Source organism: Podarcis filfolensis, assembly GCF_964270895.1.
Source record: "Podarcis filfolensis genome assembly, chromosome: 3".
NCBI classification, from domain to species: Eukaryota; Metazoa; Chordata; class Lepidosauria; order Squamata; family Lacertidae; genus Podarcis; species Podarcis filfolensis.
In genome coordinates, this window is record NC_139606.1 from 52,201,982 (window position 1) to 52,223,365 (window position 21,384).

Below are 21,384 nucleotides of genomic sequence, written 5' to 3' on the forward strand. Positions count from 1 at the left end.
GGAGAAGCCCTATAGTCCCATCTCCCTCTGCTAGAGGCTGGTGGAATGGCTGCTTCATAATTCACATGTTAGGCTGCAATTCTTTAATACAGGTTTCAATACTTATGAAGCAAATTAGATGCACTGATTTTAGTGGGTGATGAAGCACAGAAGTGACAGACTATGCCCCGTTTTAACATTATCTATCATTCTGAAGTATTTTCAACATAGTACAGGAAGGTTTTAAAATGTGCTTCCAAATCATGCATAGGAGGGAGGCATTCACAATTTGGAAACATTTAAGATTTTAATATTCAAGTATATGCAATTCAGTAATTAGAATTCCTTTTGCATATTCAGGAAATAGAAGCCATGACCTACCCCATTGCTGATGTGCTCTGCCTTGCTGGTCTTTTGAAAATTCCTAAAATGTCTAATTGTTTTCATTCTTGCATGCTACAGGCCAACTAAGCATGGAGCTTAGGATCAGCCAGGGGGAAATCTTAAATTCATGCCAGTTGGTTTCAGTGGGAATGCTTCTTGCCAACTTTGCATAACTGCACAAGAACTCCAAACATACAGAAGCCACTCTAATTATTTGATGCATAACTTTAGCAAACCACTCAAGAGCATGTGTTGAAAGCCAGCTGCAGTAAAGCATCACCCTTAAAGCACTACCACTGCTAGTCATTCATACATCTTAAGGGGGAGCGTGAATTATTCACTGGTGGTTATGAGTAGAAATTATATTTTCACTTCATTCGATACACCCCAGAGCGACTCCTAGGTGCCCATCAAGACTCTGTTCTCCTTTGCCATTTAGGTCAAATTGTAGGGAGTGAAACTCTCCTAGTATAAATTGACATATAAGAGAGTTCTTTCAGTTAGGTCCTAGTATTCAGTTTGGGATATGCTCTCAAATAATCCATTTTGTGGCTCCAGAAAGAGGATTAGTTTAAGAAACAAAGGAAGCCTTGGCTTCCTTCCCAGTATTCCTTGCCTTCCTTCATTTTTATTGTTTTGAACTCAAATCAGTTCAAGATCCAAGTGAGCACCACTACACCCTTCCCTTCCTAGTCCCATTCAAATTAGCTTTGTAACATACCATAATAGGCTCCAGGCACCTGCAGAATTGGGAAAACCCTAGCCCCCCCCTGCAACCAACCCCAAATACTCCAATCTGGTGCTAAGAATGATGTCCATATTCAGTCCCTGCTTCTTCATCTCAGGAGAACAAATATTATGGCTTGATTAACCAATGCTTTTTTTGCTCTTAACAGCCTGCATATTAAATCAATGATTTGCTTTGTAATAAAACTATGCATTCCATTTCTGAGCACTGGCCTGTTGTCTGAATACTGTCTCTCAATGGCACTCCATGATTCTGAGAAAAAGACATGTATACACAGTCATAAACATGCATGGCTCAGCTTTATGAGCTTGCCTTTTATAGGTTCCTGGTCTCCTGTTATTTGTTGAATAACATGCCCATGCTTGGTTATCCATTCCTCTCCTAGAAAGAGGTGATTGAGCTATAAATGCAGAATGACAGAAATATTCTAGAAGTGGGAGGGACTAAAGGAAGAGTATCTGTGTCTCGCACCTGGTGGCATATTCAGCTAATGTACCATTTCATATTTTGTCAGTGGCATACAGGTCAGAAATAGACACTACTGCTGAGGATTACATTCATGGATTTAACTTTTCATTACTGAAAAATGAGTGCATACCCCCCTAAGGTAATAAGCACCAAATTTCTTTTTAAAACACCTTTATTTTTTAAAAGTTTTTCACTACCTCCAGCTACCAAAACAGGGAGGTGTTCAATTTATACACTAAGTCCAAAAACCATGTAATCTCTCTTAATTACACATCAGAGCATTTTCATAAGATCCCTTCTAATGATGGCACAAGTTCAAGAAGCTCCAAGCTACAAATTGTTTTCAAACCCAACTGGAGTGGTACCAAATGTTCTGCAAAAGTTTCTTTAAAAATAATTCTTTATTTAACTTTCATACGCACCCACCCACCCCACATAATATTTAAAAATCCCTAGGCAGTTATCATAAATCACAATAAGGTGATTACAGGAGAAAAAAAATCTATGTACATAAAACATTCAATAAAATTACAAGAAATAATGGAGCAGGATTATGAATCTGATGAGCCAGGAAAAGCCTGCCCAACTAGATGGCTGTTCAGGATGTATTTAAAGCTTGCATTTTAAATTTAACAAAATACTTTTTAAAAAATAGTTGTGTATTATACTTGAATAAAGTTTCAATTAAGAAATTTATCAGATAATTAAACCTGAACTTTTACAAAAGTTTTTTTTTTAAAACCCACCATTAATTATAAACTTATTTAAGCAATGTATTCACTTACTGCTATTTCTCTACATGCCGACATGGATATCCCTGTACCTTCAATCTGCTTCAATGCATACTCCTTTTCATCTTTTCTGGAAAAAGAAAACAGTAAATGGTACAGGGCTTATTTATATTTAAAATAGTTAAAGAACACATATACTAATTAATCTCTAGTCTATATTTGTCAGGGATGACAAAGTTCTTCTATTAACCAGAAAACAATAAATCTGGCATGTGATATTCTAGTGAAAATACCTCCTCTTGAAATGGCAGTTTTCCAAATACCACCCAAAAACAGAACAAAAACAAAACATGATGAAGATATGGTATTTTAACAAAAGCACACAGGGCTGCACCAAGCATAGCCTGAAAACCTGGATAATTCCCAAGATCTAAGCAGCCCAGCTACACTAGCCAACAACAGCAAGATAGAATCTCCTAACAGAAATATAGCTGCACCCAGGAAATACAACTAAGACAGACAAAACAAGCTAACTCAACCCAAAAACCTTAGACAAGTTACAGGGTTAGCACCAACAAGGTGCAGGGATCATGGCACTGATGGAAGTGAAGTTGAACCTTTCCCTGTCCATCTGTGATAAATGAACATTGATCCCAGTGCAGTACGGTCATTAGTCTTCAGAAAAGATCTCCCATTGGTACCAACAGGATCATTTTTGACACCAAACTGCAGGTTGAGAATGTTTGTGCATGTGTTTTTCACTGGAACTGGTGCTGGGGAGAGAAGGGCTAAACCTCTTTTTTTTTTTTTTTTTTTTTTTTTAAATCTCTTTATTAATTTCATACACATACATACATACACACATATACATTTACATTTACATCAATGTTAAAAGAAAAAGAAAAAGGAAAGGGAAAAAATCAAAGAAGAACAAAATTGGAACGTAAGTATAAGTATAAATACATAAGAAAAATACCCGAAAAAGGAGAAAATAATAATGTTAATACTAATGATAATGATAATGACGCTTAAATAACACTTAAAAATGTTAGACATCTGAATCACGTGCGACCTACTCCGATTCTCCACTTCAGTACTTGTTCCTCTCCTTTGTTTCTTTAGAACTTCAAATGACTTTCTCTTCTTTTTTCTATTCGACCCCCTACTAACTTCCCTCCCCCCTGGTTTCAGGCTTCTTAATATCAGCTATTTAACTCTCTGCAGTTGGTTTTTAAATTTATATACACATCTATATACACATCGTGAGATTTATATCAAATCCGCTATAGTCTTAAAATTTCTATATTTCCCTTCTATATACACCAAGAATTTGTTCCAGTCATTCACGAACTTTGCCTTCTTTTGATTTCTAATTCTTTGTGTTAATTTTGCTAGACTTACAAATTCAAATAATTTTATTTGCCACTCTTCTATTGTTGGGGTATTTTGACTCTTCCAATTTTGGGCTATTAACAATCTGGCCGCCGTCGTAGCGTACTGAAATAACACTTTGTCCTCTTTTTTAATCTCGTCCCCCACAATTCCTAGTAGAAATGCTTCTGGGCGTTTGGGAAATGTATATTTAAATATTTTTTTCATTTCGTTATAAATAAGCTCCCAATATTTCTTCATTTCCTCGCATGTCCACCACATGTGTAGGAAATTGCCTTCTTTGGTTCTACACTTCCAGCAGTTCTTATTACTGGTTTTGTACATTTTCCCCAGCTTTGCTGGGGTGATGTACCACCTATACATCATCTTTTCCAAGTTCTCCCTCAGTGATACACATGCTGTGAATTTCATTCCACTAGACCATAGTTCATACCATCTGTCGTATTCTATATTATATCCCAAGTCCATAGCCCACCTTGTCATAACCCCTTTTATTTCCTCATCTTTCGTATCCCATTCTAAAAGTATATTATACATTTTTGATAATATTTTATTTTTGCCTTCAATTATCTCTATCTGGAACTTTGATTTTTTTTCGTTCATACCTATCTTTTTGTCCACTGTCCATATCGCATTTATTTGATGGTATTGAATCCAACCCGAAAGCTCGTTCTTCAAATCTTCATATGTTCTCATCCTCCATCCATTTTCCGTCTTTGTTAATAACTCCTCATATGTTAATCTTTTACCCTCCATATTGGCCTTTTTTATTATCAGCATATCCATTGGGGATAGCCACCAAGGTGTTTTCCATTCTAAAAGTTTTTTGTTTCTCTCCCACACTTCTAAAAGAGGGCCCCTGATGATATGATTCGAGAATCCCTTATGAATCTTTTCTTTACCTTGCCACAAATAGGAGTGCCAGCCAAACCTATTGTTGGACCCCTCCAGATCCAACAAGTCAGTATTTTCTAGAGTGATCCAATCCTTTATCCAGCAAAGACTGGCAGCTTCATAGTAGAGTTTCAGATTGGGTACCGAGAACCCTCCTCTCTCCTTTCTATCCGTTAAGATTTTATAGTTAATCCTTGGTCTTTTGTTCTGCCATATAAATTTCGAGAGGGTTCTCTGCCACTCCTTAAATAATTTAGTACCCCTAATTACCGGTAAATTTTGAAATAAGAATAACATCCTCGGAAGCAAGTTCATTTTTATTGCTGCCATCCTTCCTCTCCACGAAAGCTTCACTCTATTCCATGTTTCTAGATCTTTCTTTATTTCTTTCCATATGGCCGAATAATTATCCTGGATCAAATTTATATTTTTTGTAGTTAGCCAAATTCCCAAGTACCTCACTTTTTTTACCACATTTATTCCATGCGTCCTTTCCAATTCTTCATAACCTTCTTTTTTAATATTCTTAGTCAGCATTTTAGTTTTTACTTTATTTAATTTAAATCCGGACAACTTACCAAATTCCTCTATCTTTCCCAACGCGGCGCCCATACTTCTTTGTGGGTTTTCTAGTGAGAGCATTAAATCGTCCGCGTATGCTTTTAACTTAAATTCTTTAGTTCCTATTTTAATCCCCCGGATTTCTGGTGTTACTCTTATTTTGTTTAGGATCACCTCCAGGGCCATGATAAATAAAAGTGGTGACAGGGGGCATCCCTGTCTGGTGCCCTTTTCGATCTTAAAGGAATTTGTTAAATTATTATTTATAATTAATTTAGCAGATTGAATAGAATATATTGATTTTATGCCCTCCATAAACTCACCTTCCAATCCGACTTTTCCCATGCTCTTCAATAGAAATTCCCAAGAGACGTTATCAAACGCCTTTTCGGCGTCTATAAAGATTAGTGCCGCGGGGATTTCATTTTTGTCCTCTAAATATTCAATAAGGTCGACCGTATGTCTTATGTTATCTTTCAAAAATCTGTTTGGAAGGAAGCCAGCCTGATCTTTGTGTATTATATTTACTAAACATTTCTTCAATCTGTTTGCCATCACTTCCGCAAAGATTTTGTAATCGTTATTCAAAAGGGAAATTGGTCTATAGTTCTTAATATCTAATCTATCTGTACCTGGTTTAAGGATCATTGTGATGTGAGCTTCCTTCCATGTTGCTGGCGCCTTTCCCCCTTTTAGAATGTTATTCATTACCTCACTTAGCACTGGTGTTAATTGGCTTTCAAATACTTTGTAATATTTTGCCGATAGGCCATCCGGCCCCGGGGCTTTCCCCAGTTTCATTTTCCTTATTGCCCCTTGAATTTCCTCTGTTCTTATGGGATTATTTAATTGGATTCTTTCCTCCTCTGTTATTTTCCTCCCACTATAATTTTCTAAATATTTCTCTATTTGGGTTACGTCTTCATGCTCTTTTTTATATAATTTCTCGTAGAATTTAAGAAAATTTTCTTTTATTTCTTTTGGGTCTTCTATCATCAGCTCATTTACCCTTATTTTGTTTATAACGCTTTGTTTTTGTCTTTTCCTAAGTTGCCAGGCTAATAATTTACCCGTTTTGTTAGCAGACTCAAAGTATTTCTGTTTCATTAATTTAATTTTCCATTCTATTTCCTCATTTGTCAACATTGAGTACTGTGCTTGTAATATTTTTATCATTTGTATGTTTTGTTCATCTTTTGGGTTCCTTATTAGTTTTCTCTCACAATCCTCTATCTGTTTCAAGATTTCTTCTTTCTTCTTATCTCTGACCTTCCTCCTATAGCTATTTTGCTGGATGAAGAACCCTCTTAACACCGCCTTACTGGCGTCCCACACCGTGTTTAACCCTACTTCTGTATTCAGATTTAACTCCATGTAATTTTTTAAGGTGAGTTTAGCTTTTTCCACCACTTCTTCGTTCTCCAATAAATATTCATTTAATCTCCATCTAAATTCACCTTGAGATTTACCTTTTATAACCGAGATTATTGAGTTATGGTCGGAAAATGTTCTGGGTTGAATTTCACATTTTATGGTTCTCACTGAGAGCTCTCTTGATATCCACACTTGGTCGATTCTTCCCCAACTCTTATGCACCTCCGAGAAAAAAGTAAATTGTTTCTCTAGGGCATGTTTATGTCTCCAAATGTCTATTAGGTCTAAATTATCCTCTAGTTTATCGAATGTTTTTGGTAGCTTCCCTTGATTCCTTTTTTTCCCGTTAGATAATCTATCTAATTCTGGTTTCTTTACCCCATTGAGATCTCCTAAGATTATCATCTTGTTGCATTCTAACTCCAATAGTATTTGCTCTAATTTTCCAAAGAACTCCAATTTCTTCGAATTCGGAGCATAGACATTTATCACATTTATTTTTTCTCCCTGGAAATTGATTTGAACCCCTAAGATCCTACCTTCTTCATCTTTGCAGATCAGTTTAGGTTCCCATTTTTCTTTTATATATGTCACCACACCTTTTTTCTTTTCATTTATACAATTCGTGAATTCCACCCCTAGTTTGTTCTGTGTCAAAATATGTCTGTGTTTTTTAATTACATGTGTCTCTTGAAGACAGATTACATCTAAATTTTTCTTTTTCAACACATTCACTATTTTATTCCTTTTGGATTTTTCATTCAAACCGTTCACATTCCACGATAATATTTTCAGGTTCATTGTATTAACCATTTTCCCGTTAAGTCCCAGCTAATAAGTTGCCTTTAGTTGTTTTTGCTTTCTTCGTACCCTTCCTGTTCTTCCTCTTCCTCTTCCTTACTTAACTCCTCCTCTTCTTCGTCGTCTGACTCTCCTTCCCTGGCGCTATCCTCTTTCCCTTTCTCCAACTCATTTTTCTTTCTTTTTCCTCCTGCTACCTCATATCTTTCTTCTACTTTTCCTAGCTCTTTTTCATACCTACGCAAGAACTTATTCATCTCCTGAATTTCTGCCATCTTGAACCTTTTATCCTTATAGTAGAAGGAAATCCCCTCAGGGAATTCCCACCGGTATTGTATATTATTCTTTTTTAATGCACTAGTCAACTGTCTGTAACCTTCTCTCTTGCGTAGGAGTCTGATCGGTATTTCCTTATATATGATAATTGATTTACCATCAATAATTAACCTCTTTTGGTAGCTCATTTTTAGGATCAGGTTCTTCATTTCTATCGAGTTGAAGATAACTATACAATCTCCTGGTGCATTCTTTAGTCTTAACTGCTTAGTTTTAGTTTTTATTCTGAAGGCATTCTCAATCGAGTATGCCACCTCCTCCCCTTTCATATTTAACCATCTAGCAATTTCTATTATCATTTTTTCTCTGATGTTTTCATTTACTTCTTCACCTACCCCCCTGAACTTTAAGTTTAATTGTTTCTGTTTCATTTCAATCATCGCTAAGTTGTCCAATATCTGATCTTGATTTCTATTCATTTCTCCTATTTCGTCTTTAATCTTTTCTGTTTCCTTTCTATGGTCTCTTATCTCCTTTTGCATCCTTTTATTTGATTCTTCCAGGGTTTTTGATCGTACCGAAAGATCTTTGATTCTAATTGATAATTCACCTACTACTCCTTCTATTTTTTTATCTATAGAATCATTTATCTCTTCTAATTTTTTTTCCATATGTATCTCCCTTTGTCTAAATTCGTCTTTGATTTTTAACCAGAGGATATCCAGATCTTTGATCTCCTCCTGTCTGGATACTTTCCTTTCAGAGGGTGTTCCCCCTACTTTCTTTCCATTTTTACCCGACATTTTGCCTTCTCTGTTTTTGTTATTCTCTAAAGACTCACAATATATCTCCTCTCCCCTAGAGGGCGCACAATCTAAAGTTTACCTTCGATTGTTCCTCTGGGTTTACTCTTTTTAACCTCTACTACAAATCTTACTTTATGCCCCGGATTATCAACCTCTTTTCTCTTTTCTCACTAAACCAGACCACAGCAAAGCACTTGGTCCAATGTTATGACACAATATATACCAATGAACCAGTACACCTTAGATATGAGTTGTTACAATCACAACACACAAAATAAAAAAAAAAGAGAGGTGAAGATTAGAGTCCAGAAAAAGAAATTAATTAGTTGGTTATATCCGATATTTACGTCCACTCCAGGAGAGTAAGTCCAATTTCCAGCCTCAATAATACTATGTAAATTGTTCAAATTAATTGCACTTTATGTCCCGGGGTCTGAGGCTCTTCTGCCACTTGTTAGTTAAGTCCACATTAATATTGTCTATCGAATGAGGAGGGAGGGAAATTCCGAAAGCTGCTCCAACCTCCGACCCTTTAGTTTAGGTCGGTAGTTGAGTTTATAATCCACCGATTTCAAAAAGGGAAGATAGGCACAAATAATTCCTAACAGGGACAAAAGTCCAGCTTGTCCTTTTATATTTCAAATTGTTTTTCAACCCTGAGATGGCTCTTTCAGAATCCAACTTATCCTTCCAAGTTTCTATATTACCCCTCTAGAGTCCTTCCGTCTCTTAACTCAGTTCTCCTTCTTTATTTAAACTCTTCCAAACGCAAGAGAAGTTAAAAAAAAAATATCCAGAACGTGCCTAGAGAGGTGTAGAGTCTTTGTTCTGGTCTTTACTCCAATCTATTATTTACTCAAACTGTCTCTTACAGAGGGACCCTGTAGTTCCAGAAAGTTCCCTTCCACTCCGTTGTGTCTTTCCTATTTCTTTCACAGTTTTTCCAACTTTTTCTCCTCTCAAAAGAAGGTTCAAAGCCTCTGCAGGTTCACGTATTTGATTAAGTTGTCATCCACCGTTTAAATTCCATTTGCCTCGTTTTGGTGGAACTGTCGAGGACTTTCTCTTCTCTCTCCTCTATAGCCGGTAATTCTCCATTTTCTTTCCTTTCTCTCACGACTGGGTGTCCCGCGCCATTTTGCACTGAAATCAGGTAGGGCTCCTTAAGTAACTTATTTTCGCCTTGAACCCCCCTGATATTAAGCAATTAAGTTCCTTAATAAGTTCCTTATATTTTGGGGGGTCCTGTTAGGTAGTTTGTGGAGATTTGTCGCTTATCAGTGGGAGCTAAGAGGCATCATTTCACGGGGTCCGCAGAGCTTACCATTCGCGTTTCTCAGTCCCGTCGTCTTCAAGCTTTTAAAAAAAAACTCGAAAAAAACTCCGAGACTCCGCCAACGCCGCTTGGTAGCTTATCCCTCAAGAACGCCCGCCTTGAGATTTTCGGGGGTCGCAGTGCCCTTGCGTCTCCCCCAAGCCCCCGTGAAACTCAGAAAAGCCCGCAGCGACTTTTCTGCGCTCCCTGCTGTTCGCGATCCCAAACCGGAAGTTGCATGCCTGAATAATATGAGATGGTTGGAGGAGAGAGACTGTACAGTAGGATTAAATTTTAAAGCTATTCGGACATGCTAGCCACGCATGTAATTCACAGTTTGATTCTCCGTCAAGTGATAAGGGAGGAAGCTGGTCTTACCATATTCTTAACATCTACTGGGAAGTGAACAATCCACATACTGCAAGTTTAAGACTGCTTCCCCCATTCCTAATGGGTTTGAAGGTGGTGCTTATGTGGGCGATATCTGCCTCCTCAGTTGGGTGCGTACCAAGTCAGAGATGCAAAGGCATCAGGGAAGAGGGAGATTCCAAACTGCCCACCCCCAAATTATGCTACTGCAAAAACTGAGAATCTGAGAATATAATACTCTTTCTTTGAAAATAATAGGTGAAATGCTTTTTGGAAGTAGCATTGAAAACAAATATTGTTAGCACTCCATTTAAAGAAGGATCAGGTATCAGGAGATGGGGAAAGACCTCTGCATAAGAACCACAAGAACCTAGAGAGCAACTGGAAGACAGAGAAAACAATACTGGGTAAAACAAATAGCCTTGCCTACTATAGAAAAGCAGTTTCCAGGGACTGTCTTTGGACTATTAAACAAGCAACAATCTTGTCTGGAAAATGTTTCAGAAGTTGAATACAGATCATGTTAAGATACAGTGGTATCTCGGGTTACATACGCTTCAGGTTACAGACTCCGCTAACCCAGAAATAGTGCTTCAGGTTAAGAACTTTGCTTCAGGATGAGAACAGAAATCGTGCTCTGGCGGCACAGCGGCAGCAGGAGGCCCCATTAGCTAAAGTGGTGCTTCAGGTTAAGAACAGTTTCAGGTTAAGTACGGACCTCCGGAACGAATTAAGTACTTAACCCGAGGTACCACTGTATATGAATCAACAAACTCTTCTTGCAACGTAAAGCTAGGACCTTTGCATGGGGAAGCTTCAGACTCCAGACTGCTCTTCACTTTCCTCAAATTCTTCCCTCTTCTGCATCAAGTGACATAAAGCCCAATGAATGATTGTCAAATATATACAACCAATGAAAAAACTAACATGTGTAAGAGAGTGAAGAATCTTCTTCCAATTCATGCCATATTCCATTTTCAGGTGTCCATGAAGGTCAAAATGAAAGTTTAAAATCAGAACTATCTTTCAGATACTGATCAGAAAAGGAATTTGAGCTATGCGAGTTTTTTCAATGATATATTATTTATACCCAGCTCTCAGAAAATAAGTATGGTTTTAGGATACCAAGGATGCAATCCTCTACACACTTACCTGAAACCAGCCCCAATGAACTCTATGGGTTAAACTCAAGTAAAACATGCTCAGGATTGTAGTCCTGGTTTTCTATATAGTTAACTTGGATCAGGTTTCCTGGTGTTCTCCAAACATTATTGGACAATTCCCAGCTAGTTGTTGGAAGTTACAACAGTATCTGAGTTCTATGTCTGAGCTTACGTACATGTTTGCATGTTTCCATCTACTGGTGGTCTCCAAGGTTACTAAAACATTCCACTTGGATAGTCTGTGGTAACAGTTATGATATGATAGTTAAACTGTTGTCTTGCCAGCTGGAAGCTTATGTTCTTCCTTCAGCTGTTATGCACGTTTTCTGCCAACATCAGGTATGGAAAGCTTGAGTGTTCCTGTACATGATCCAGGTTGTTCAATGAGGATCATCCTCAAATATGCATAGGACAGCAGCATTTGTAAAATGTTATGTGTCTATTAAGTTTACGCTAAATACTCAAATTCAGTGCTACACATTAATCATGTTTCATTAATGTTTATTTTCTCATCTTTAAAAATGCACATTTAATTTGTTTATGCATTGTTTTGCTCTGGTATACCTGCTTTTATGCTTAGTTAATAAAAATCTTCCTCTGCTTACTAGATCAGTTTTCAACTTCTATTTTATTTCCCCCTTACTTTTCTGACTGACAAAGCCAAAGATGTTCTTAATTATTATTATTTTTAAAAAATATCAATACCTATTTAAACGTTGAACAGCTGAAAGAAGAATATGCATACTTGAAGCAAGCAGGAAACTACCAAACCAGTAGACACTGACCAAACTTTGCTGACATTTTAACTGAGGAGAAACTGAGCATAGCATCACTGGACCCAACACTTCCACAATGTCAAACACCAACTTATTTTTATACACTATTATTTTCATTTTAGCTATTATACCCCATGTTTTACACAATAACACCTGTGGTTTGTATAGGAGGATTCATTCTATTTGCAGCATAGTGGACATAGTGGACACCTCTGCTAACAGGAGAGGGGAGCCAACATGCATCCATTTCCCAACCTCTGTTAGCTACCCTCACTACCTCCCATGCTGTTCTAGAGGGCTCCTATATAGAAAATAGAGTAACACCGGGTCAGGGTGGGGTTGCAGAGGAGACTCAGAATTTCCTCCCATTTCCATTATCAAAGATGATTCCTGGATCAGAAATCCTTAAATTTAAGGACCACCTACCTACAGAGCCCTAGACACGCTTCAGGGAGCATAACCAGAGCAGGTGTTGCTCTGCCTACCTGGCAGATGGGCAGACGCAATCTGATCTTCTGCCTTCCTCAAGCTATCAGGGCCTGCTCATTAAAGTGTAAAATAGGTACTGCCTAAAGCCAGCAAATTATTTTTAATTGGGGGAGGGGGGATATAAGGGGCCACAAAATCCTTTTGACATTGCAGCTTCATAGGAAGGAGCCCATTGGAACAGCCAAATTAAAAACTTTGAAAAATTAAATGACAAGTGGAGGGGGGGCAGACTTGCCCATGAGGTAACCACCTGTAAGGTAGCTCTGTGGCAAACAGGAATTCAACATGTCTGAGCCTTTTCTGTTACAGAAATTAAATTATAAGAAAAGTTTCACCCGCTGACATTCTTTCTGACTGTTAAACATTCTATTACTCATGTGTAGCTCCCCCGACTTATATTTGGACACTCCACCCCACCTGCAAGAGAAGATATATTTGGTGGGACTGGATTTCACAGCCAGATATAGAAACGAGCACTTTACTCATACTATAACCCCAGCGTAATTTGTAGTCCCTGCAAAAGGGTGGTATCCTGGGAAATGGAAATGCAGTTTAGGGATCCAGGCTGGTTTCTGTTAACTCATTCCCACCCAAGGAGTGTTTCCAAGATATTCAGCTCTGGCAAAGGACAAAGGGTTGTTGTGGTTCAGTGTCATTCATGCCATTCTTGTGTAAGTAACTGTCAGAGTTGGCAGCTGATACAATCAAGTGTCTTGCTGCTGCTGTGTTCCTTGAGGCTTCTATACCGCCACCACAACCCAAATTCACTATAAAAAAAGAAATGCACAAGCTTTAAGAATATGGAGAGTGCAATTGATTACTATTATTTGAATTCAGGAATCTATTCCTCAGTTCAGGACAGCTAGTGACACTACAGCTGGTTTTGCCTTTCTTTGGCTTGTGAGACATCATGCTCAGTTGTGCTGTCTGCTTGCGGCACACTGTAGACAAGAGCATGTGAATTCTTTAGGCAGGGGTGGGGAAGAACATTAATGTGTAAAGGATACTTGTCATGATGCAGAGAGCTGGCTCCCTAGAAGAACCTCTCCTCATATCCAGCCCTTAGATTTTTATGAACCATATGTCACATTCATAAAAAGGTTCTACAACCGCTTGCTATGCATCATCATCCTAAAATAGTTTCCTACTGGCAGTGTCACCTTCCTGAAACCAAAGTCTTCCCCCGAGACACAACTCATGTTAGAAATTGCTATAGTACTCAACAGAAATACTGAAGAAAATTGAAGAGAATTGAAATCACAAAATGATAGAGATACCAGTATTAATAATGTGATCCAACAAGTTAATAAGCTACCTTTCACACCCTTTATATTTGGATAGAAATAAATGTCAGCAACAAGACAGGACAGATGATGCATACCTAAGCAATTACTATCACACCAAAAGATTTGTTCTACACATAAATCCCAGAGAAATAAGATTAAGCCTATGCAATTTTTAATATTTAGCCCGGAGAAGAACAGTAAAAATTGAAGCATAAGCCTACTTACTGAGAAAGCTATGAAATGAAAAGCAGACATGCTTAGTTCATTGCATATACTCTTGATGAATTCCATGGGCAACTGTCCCATGTGCTGACCTACATATAATGTGCATTATTTTTTTCCTCTACTTAATTTTATTTACACAAGAAATTAATCAAGCCTGATTCAAGCACTGCCAAGCCCATTAGCAGCCATTATTTAGTTTTGTTTAGTCAACTTGAGCCATGCCAGGTTCTAGTGGCAGTGACTGTACCACTAACAGGCCAGCAGCAACTGTTGAGATTAAAGATGCTATTCGTGTAAAAAGGTTATCAGCTCCTGGTTTTGTTTCATGCATGGTGACAATATAATAAAACTTAAAAGTTAAATTATAAAACTAAATTATATAAACTAAAAAAGTTAAATTATAAAACATGTAGAAGAAATTATCAACAGGAGTTTGTCAAAACTCATCCATAGGAGCCATATTCCACTATAAACAAAAAGTTTAACATACACAGAAGAGGAAATTAAATTAAATGTATTACATATTGGTTTCACCTATAATTATGAGCCTAAACGGAGTATGTACAGGTAACTCAACATCCTTCTGTTTGGTTCAACATTCCTATTCACTTTGGTATAAAGTTGGCATTTGACCAGTCAAATATTGTAAAATAGAGGCCAAGTATTGAAAGCATTAGTTTATTGGAACAAAAAAAGACATAAATTGAAGTATATCAATTACAAAAAAAAATCTGCTTTGAAGAAGCCTCCAGAATCCAGACGTCCCAAAAACCTTCCAGAGGGTGATCTTTTCCATAACAAGTGCAATGAATAAAGCTTATGGGACCTAGAACAAAGAATCTCTTAGAATGTGCAGAGTTCTTTTCTGAGGGGAAATCTTTCCAAAGTGCCATTAAGCATGTGCAGGCTGCCTTTCCTTTGAGAAGGGAATGCTTCTTACCTGTCTATACCCTCATCATCAACCTACCCACTTAAAATGGCAGAGGTCACATGGATGCTGTACTGCTTGAAAAGTGGCCTGTAACACTTTTAAAGAAAGCTGGCTAGCTAGCCAACATAGCACCCAGAAGATGCTAGCTGCTAGTTACAATAGCTATGCTCTTCCTCCACGGTCAGAGGCACTATGCCTCTGAATACCAGTTGCCGAGAACTGTAGGTGGGTAGTGCACTGTTGAGCTCATGTCCTGTTTGAGGACTTCACACAGGCATCTGGTTGGCCACTGAAAACAGGATGCTGAAGCAGATGGGCCATTGGCCTAATTCAGCAGACTCTTATTATGTCTTAAGACCAATACACAAACATACACACTGAATCTCACTAAATGCATCCTATGGAATGGTGGCAGCCACCTCCATGGCCCTCCCATAAAGAAGCAGAACGATAGGGAGCAAAACATGTGCTTGTATCTACAACACATGTAAGTACTTCACTGCAAATGCTGACATGAACCCTTCAAACCTGTGAAGACTCTGTGTGTGTGTGTATTTGCTTGCTGCAAGTTTCTTCCTGAGCATTATGCTCACATCGAGAGATTCCAGACATTAAGTGAAAGGACAGAAGGGGAAGTTAGGCCATGTGGCCTAAATTGGGAATGGAGAATGAGTAAGTCTTCTGAGGAGAGTTGAAAGGAATAACCAGACCTATCTGAGAGGCTAGGGTATGCATGTGAGAGTGACCTCCCTCACTCCCACCAAAGTGGGAGACAAAGGTGGTCCCTTGGGTTACAGACGCTTCAGATTACAGACACTTCAGGTTACAGACTCCGCTAACCCAGAAATAGTACCTCGTGTTAAGAACTTTGCTTCAGGATGAGAACAGAAATTGCGCAGCAGCGACGGCATGGCAGCAGCACAAGGCCCATTAGCTAAATTGGTACCTCAGGTTAAGAACGGACCTCCAGAACGAATTAAGTTCTTAACCCAAGGTACCACTGTATAGCCCTTCCATTGCTATCAGGTGAGCCTATGATGGGAAACAGTGGTAAGCTGAGACTTACACAAGGGCATTCTTGATTTCATGGAACATTTGATGATGGAACTTTTGACCAAGTTCAAACAACAGGCAGTCTATTGACATAACTGTTCTATTAACTAAGATCCCAAGCCGACAGGACTATATTTGCCTTTTCCCTATAAGGATTGTACAACACTAACTACCCCAGCGCACATTCGCACACAAGCACACACTATGACGCCAGAAGGCAACACTCCTCTTTACCTTCTGCTGAATATTCTGCTACCTCCAAGGCTTGAAGTCCATATACGAAGCCCGATGGAATCTATGGACACAGCAGAAGTAAAAGGCAGAGATTTATGTAGATATACAAGATTTACGTCTCAACAGCGCCAAATACCTAGATATCCACTGAGCAGTTCTTTAATAAATAGGCACACCATTTGGAAACATGATAGTTATTAGTCCAAGACTTTCAAGGAAGTTCAGAAGTCACTAAAACAACAAATCGGTAAAGATTATTCTTTGATACTAAACAGAAATATTTGAGAGTTGAAAGTGTTTGTGAGTGGCTTAACTTCCCAGAACATACCCACAAATAGACACATTTCATTGGCCAAACTTTTGCTTCTGGTTAAACACATTTTGCAAATTTCTGAAACAATTTTTAAAAAAAACAAACCTAAAAAAAACTTCTTACCAGTGGGATGGGAGTAAACACTATGAGCAATCACTTGCACTTTCAAACCATCTTAAACTCACTGAAAAAAACATCATCTGTATCCACTTCAGTATTGCTGAACTACATGCAGTACACAAAAGCAGTTATGGCTACCTTGAAAATACAACTTACTCAAAAGTTTTTTTTCAAGGTAAGCACTGATAAGATCTTCATTTACCTTTTATGGAATATAAATGAATATCTTCACTTATCCTACTTTTATCACACATGAGCTAATAAGCTCTTTATTTGAGGGGGGGTGATTCAAAATCCTCTCCATTTATAGCAAGCTAGCTATGTCCCACACAGTACAGGACCACCAGCCAGTATGACATAGAAGAAAATTCCATTCCTCCTGTCTCAAGGGGAGGGTGAGAAGAGAGGACAAATTATTGTGGGAAAACACTTAAGAACAAATGTATATTCAAAAGTTATCAACAAAAACATAGAAACAATACTATAAGGAACTAATAAACAGTGGAAATATTTGCATGGATGCAGCAGTGACCACAATATCATTCATGATAAGAAGAGGCCTTTCAGACATCAGTAGTTCAGAAACTGACCTGAATCAGAAGTTTATACTAAGTATTTTAAAAAATCAGAATTCCAGGCACAGGTGGCAAAAAATAAATTGCCACTTAAACATTTTCCAAAACAGCACCGTTTGCACTATATACTGCAGAACAACTGTAAAAATGAATGGCTATTTGCAAGTGAGGCTATCACCAAGGAGTCTGAATTGTTTCTTCAGTTCTCGGATAAATGCAATCACACCTGTTTCCTAGCCTTTCTGAAGAGAAGAATTATACTTTAAAACTCCTGAAACACCACATTAAAAGTAAAATTAATGCAGTTTTTGAAGACAGGTTACCATCAAAATTAAGAATAATTTCTGAAATATTTATTCAAGCAGTAAATAGAAAAATCTGCTCAAATCAATTAGAAGCAAACAAAGAAATCAGTGGAAGGTCTGTATGCATTAGCATTGCTCCTACTGTGCTATAAAACTGCATAATAGAACTTATACCCCCCCCCTTTAGGGGGCTATGCCAATATACATAGGTAAACAGCTGCCATCTCCAATGCTCACTCAGCAAAGAGGAGAAAAATACAAACAGAAAATCCCAAAATGGTGTAAAAAAAACAACAGACAAGCATATAGAATACCTGAAAACTCTGCCGGTACCAAATAGCCAAGACTTGTACTGCCAATGAAGCCCATAAACCGCCCACACATAGAGGGAGGCAATGAACTAGTGGTGCAGCAATAAAACTCCTAACATATTTGCAAAGCCAAGCAGGATCTGGTATGGTTTCAAATTGGATGGGAGACCACATTTTGAGATTCCTGCATTACAGAGGGTTGGACTAAATGATCATCAAGGTCCCTTTCAACTCTACAATTCTATTCTAACCCCTGTCAACAGGGACATACTCCCAGGTGAGTCATCTGTCATCAGGCGAATCGCAGGTGGGTGGCCCTATTCACCTATCAAAGTGGTAAGTGAGTAAGCAGAGAGAGGAGAGAAGCCAATTCCCTCCCATCTTCTCCTCCCATCTTCCTGAGAGAGTGCAATCCTGAAGCCAATTCAAGTAATGTGTAGGAAAGGAATTCTTATTTACCACTCCACAACAACAAAAACAAGCAGGGCAAAATAACAGTCTTTCTTAAACAGCATCATGGATAATATGGTTTCTGTATTTCAGATGGCTGTTCAACAGACAGCAGAGTAACAGGTGCAGTATCCCTCATGGAACTAGCTCAAAGATAGGAACATATTCATCTGCTGCATAACTCTCTGCCATGAAGCTTGCACGGGTACAGCAGCCTGCCTGGAACAAACAGATTAACAACCACAAAGGGAAACAATCAGGAGCATGCTGGGCACTGCTGCTCACCGTGGGATGGGTCTCCCATGTTCTCAGCATGGAATGGGGTGTTGAACAGGATCCAATACCCAGTGGTTTTTTTTCTTAAAAAGATGTTTAGTGGTACTCTCATTTTCCTACTCATATTGAAATACTGCCCCTCAATGAGGCCAAACTTAGATTCACAAAATGTTTAGGGCTATGTGTACCCCTGCGTACCCCCAGAAAAAGCACTGCCTATACCTGTTGCAAAGCAGTCTCTGTTAGGGCAGACAGAGCAAATAACAGTCAACAGACAGAAAACATAGTTTGTGGACCTGGATGCACATTGCATGTTAAGTATTTCAGAGTGTGTGAAAAAGGGAGGGCAAGTGGTGCTACCTTAGTGCTCAATCAAAACTGATGCCTCTGCACCACCTGGATGGGAGAGGGGAGGGGGGAGACTGTGGTGACCATGAGCATGTTTCTGCTTAGTAGGGCTATACGGAAGCACTATGTATGTAGCTGCTGGTCGTTCTGCGATCTTCCAAGAAAGGGGGTGGGGAACTTGAGGCCCTCCAGATGTTTCTGGACTAGAACTCTCATTGTCTCAGACTATTGGCCATGCTGACTGAGACTGATGGGAGATACAGTCCGACAACATCTGGAGGGCCACAAGTCCCCCACCCCTGCTTAGTGCAGAGAAGTGTTAACAATGTCCTGAAGTCCCTTAGTAATGTTCTGGAGACAAGCTATTTTGTACAAAGTATCCCGTTTCCCAACACTAAAGTTCACCTTGTGAACTAAACATGCATGGCAAGAGAAATATTGCCCCACGCCACTGGGGCTCTAACTATGAAATAAACATGTATAGGTGACAGCCTAAGTATGTTTCTCCCCTGGGCTACCCATGACTCTAGGTTATTTCAGCCTTTCTACCAGTGTATCTTGGCTGTCAGAATGGGCTGCAAACACAATGTTCTGACAGTACCATATTTTTCGCCCTATAGGACGCACTTTCTCCCCTCCAAAAATGAAGGGGAAATGTGTGTGCGTCCTATGGGGCGAATGCAGGCTTTCGCTGAAGCCTGGAGACTGAGAGGGGTCGGTGAGCACCGACCCCTCTTGCTCTCCAGGCTTCAGGAAGCTATCCGCAAGCCTTGCAAGCCCGGCGGGAGGTCCCGCGGGCTCACAAAGCTTGCGGGCAGCAGCCTGCAGCCCACAAGCTCAGGGGACAGCGGGGAGGCGCAGTGCCGCCACCCCGCTATTCCCCGACCTGGTCTGGAGGCTGGCGGGGGGGGGGGAGAGAGAAGCAAGCTTGCTTCTCCCCATCGCCAGCCCCACAAGCTCGGGGGACAGCGGGGCAAGCCGCTGCCCCATGGAGGCTAGAGAGTCTGTCCCTGAAGGCAGAAGAGGAAGACGGAGCGCTCCATCTCCCTCTTCTAGCTTGGGGATGGCTGCGCAAACCTGGGGGGGAAATAAAAAATTTTTCCTTGATTTCCCCCCCCAAAAAAAACTAGGCGCATCCTATGGGCCACTGCGCCCTATAGGGCGAAAAATACGCTATATCTAAAGATGGTGATTAATCATGCATTCTGCCTATGTAAGGGTGATTCAGCCAAATCCTATAGTCTCTCAACTGATAGATATTGAGTATAGGATTGTGCCTTAAAAGTCTTTCCAAAAGAAATATAACACCATCACCCCACCACACAATACTACAGTTCCATTACACTTATACCATGTAATTGAAAGGACTGTGCATTTTATTTTTTTTCCTACCCTTAAAGGGAAACCAAACATGGAAGACATGCATTGTAGCTCTGAACAGCCATACGCAGTAAGAAAATAAAAGATGAGGCACTGCTGTGAGGTGGTATACAACTGAGTATCACACAGTAATTAAACTCAATCTGAGACAGCAGCAGGACTGATGCTCATTAAATGTTGCATGACCATTTTTTCTTTAATTTACAGTACTTGCCAGAGAAGTAGCAATAACACCATGAAACCATGGCCTAATAATCTGTACACACTAGTATCCTGAACTACATCCTGCTTTTCTTCCCAAGGCCATCCTACATCCTGCATAAAAGCATGATATAAAAACACTGCTTGAAAACAACTAGATAAAGGAAATAAGTCTCACAGCACTAAGGAAACAAATATTATAAATTCTTACACATGATTACAAATCTTTGTTGTGGAACATCGATAGTGCTAAGCACATTATCTGAAATACAAACATCACTTTATCTGTTCCAGTTTTCAGTTTTGGTTTAAAACACTGTAAGTTAGGTTTCATTTGTTTTCCCCTTTCAGTGACAGTTTATATTCAATTTATGTTAATTTTCTTCCATTTATTAAAAATGCTTTTACATTTGACATCAACAGCACCTTGCAGTCTGTAATATATGACTTGTGAATGTTGTTAATGCAGTAAGGAAGAAAGTCACTCTACACATCTGATCTTATGTAAAACTGATTAATACAAGAAAAAAACTGGTGGCTATGGAAACAAGCTTTTTGTGAAGAACACAACCAGCAGGAAGTTATACATGAATGAGACTCATACCATAATTCATGTGTATTTTTGCCACTTCATTTGGGGGCGAGGGGTGGGGAATAAGCTCTGTGACTTAATAAAGAACATGCAAGAAAGCATTGAGCTTCTTGCAGATGGTTGGACTAGATGACCCTCACAGTCCTATCTAACTCTACAATTCTATGAGGGGGGCATACACACCAAGAATATTCAAAGACATTTTTCCACTCAAAGCGTGCTGAGCACTATAGTTTGTTAAGGGTGCTGGGAACTATA

General features: G+C 39.0%; 1 protein-coding gene across 1 annotated transcript in view; it reads right to left on the reverse strand.

Moving 5' to 3' along the window:
* CDK19 (cyclin dependent kinase 19) overlaps positions 1 to 21,384 on the reverse strand; it is an 86,743-nt gene that overhangs the window by 49,844 nt on the left and 15,515 nt on the right. Inside the window, 3 exon segments of the mRNA XM_083608620.1 lie at positions 2,365 to 2,440; positions 16,256 to 16,308; positions 16,310 to 16,316. Coding sequence (XP_083464746.1) covers positions 2,365 to 2,440; positions 16,256 to 16,308; positions 16,310 to 16,316 — 136 coding nt within the window.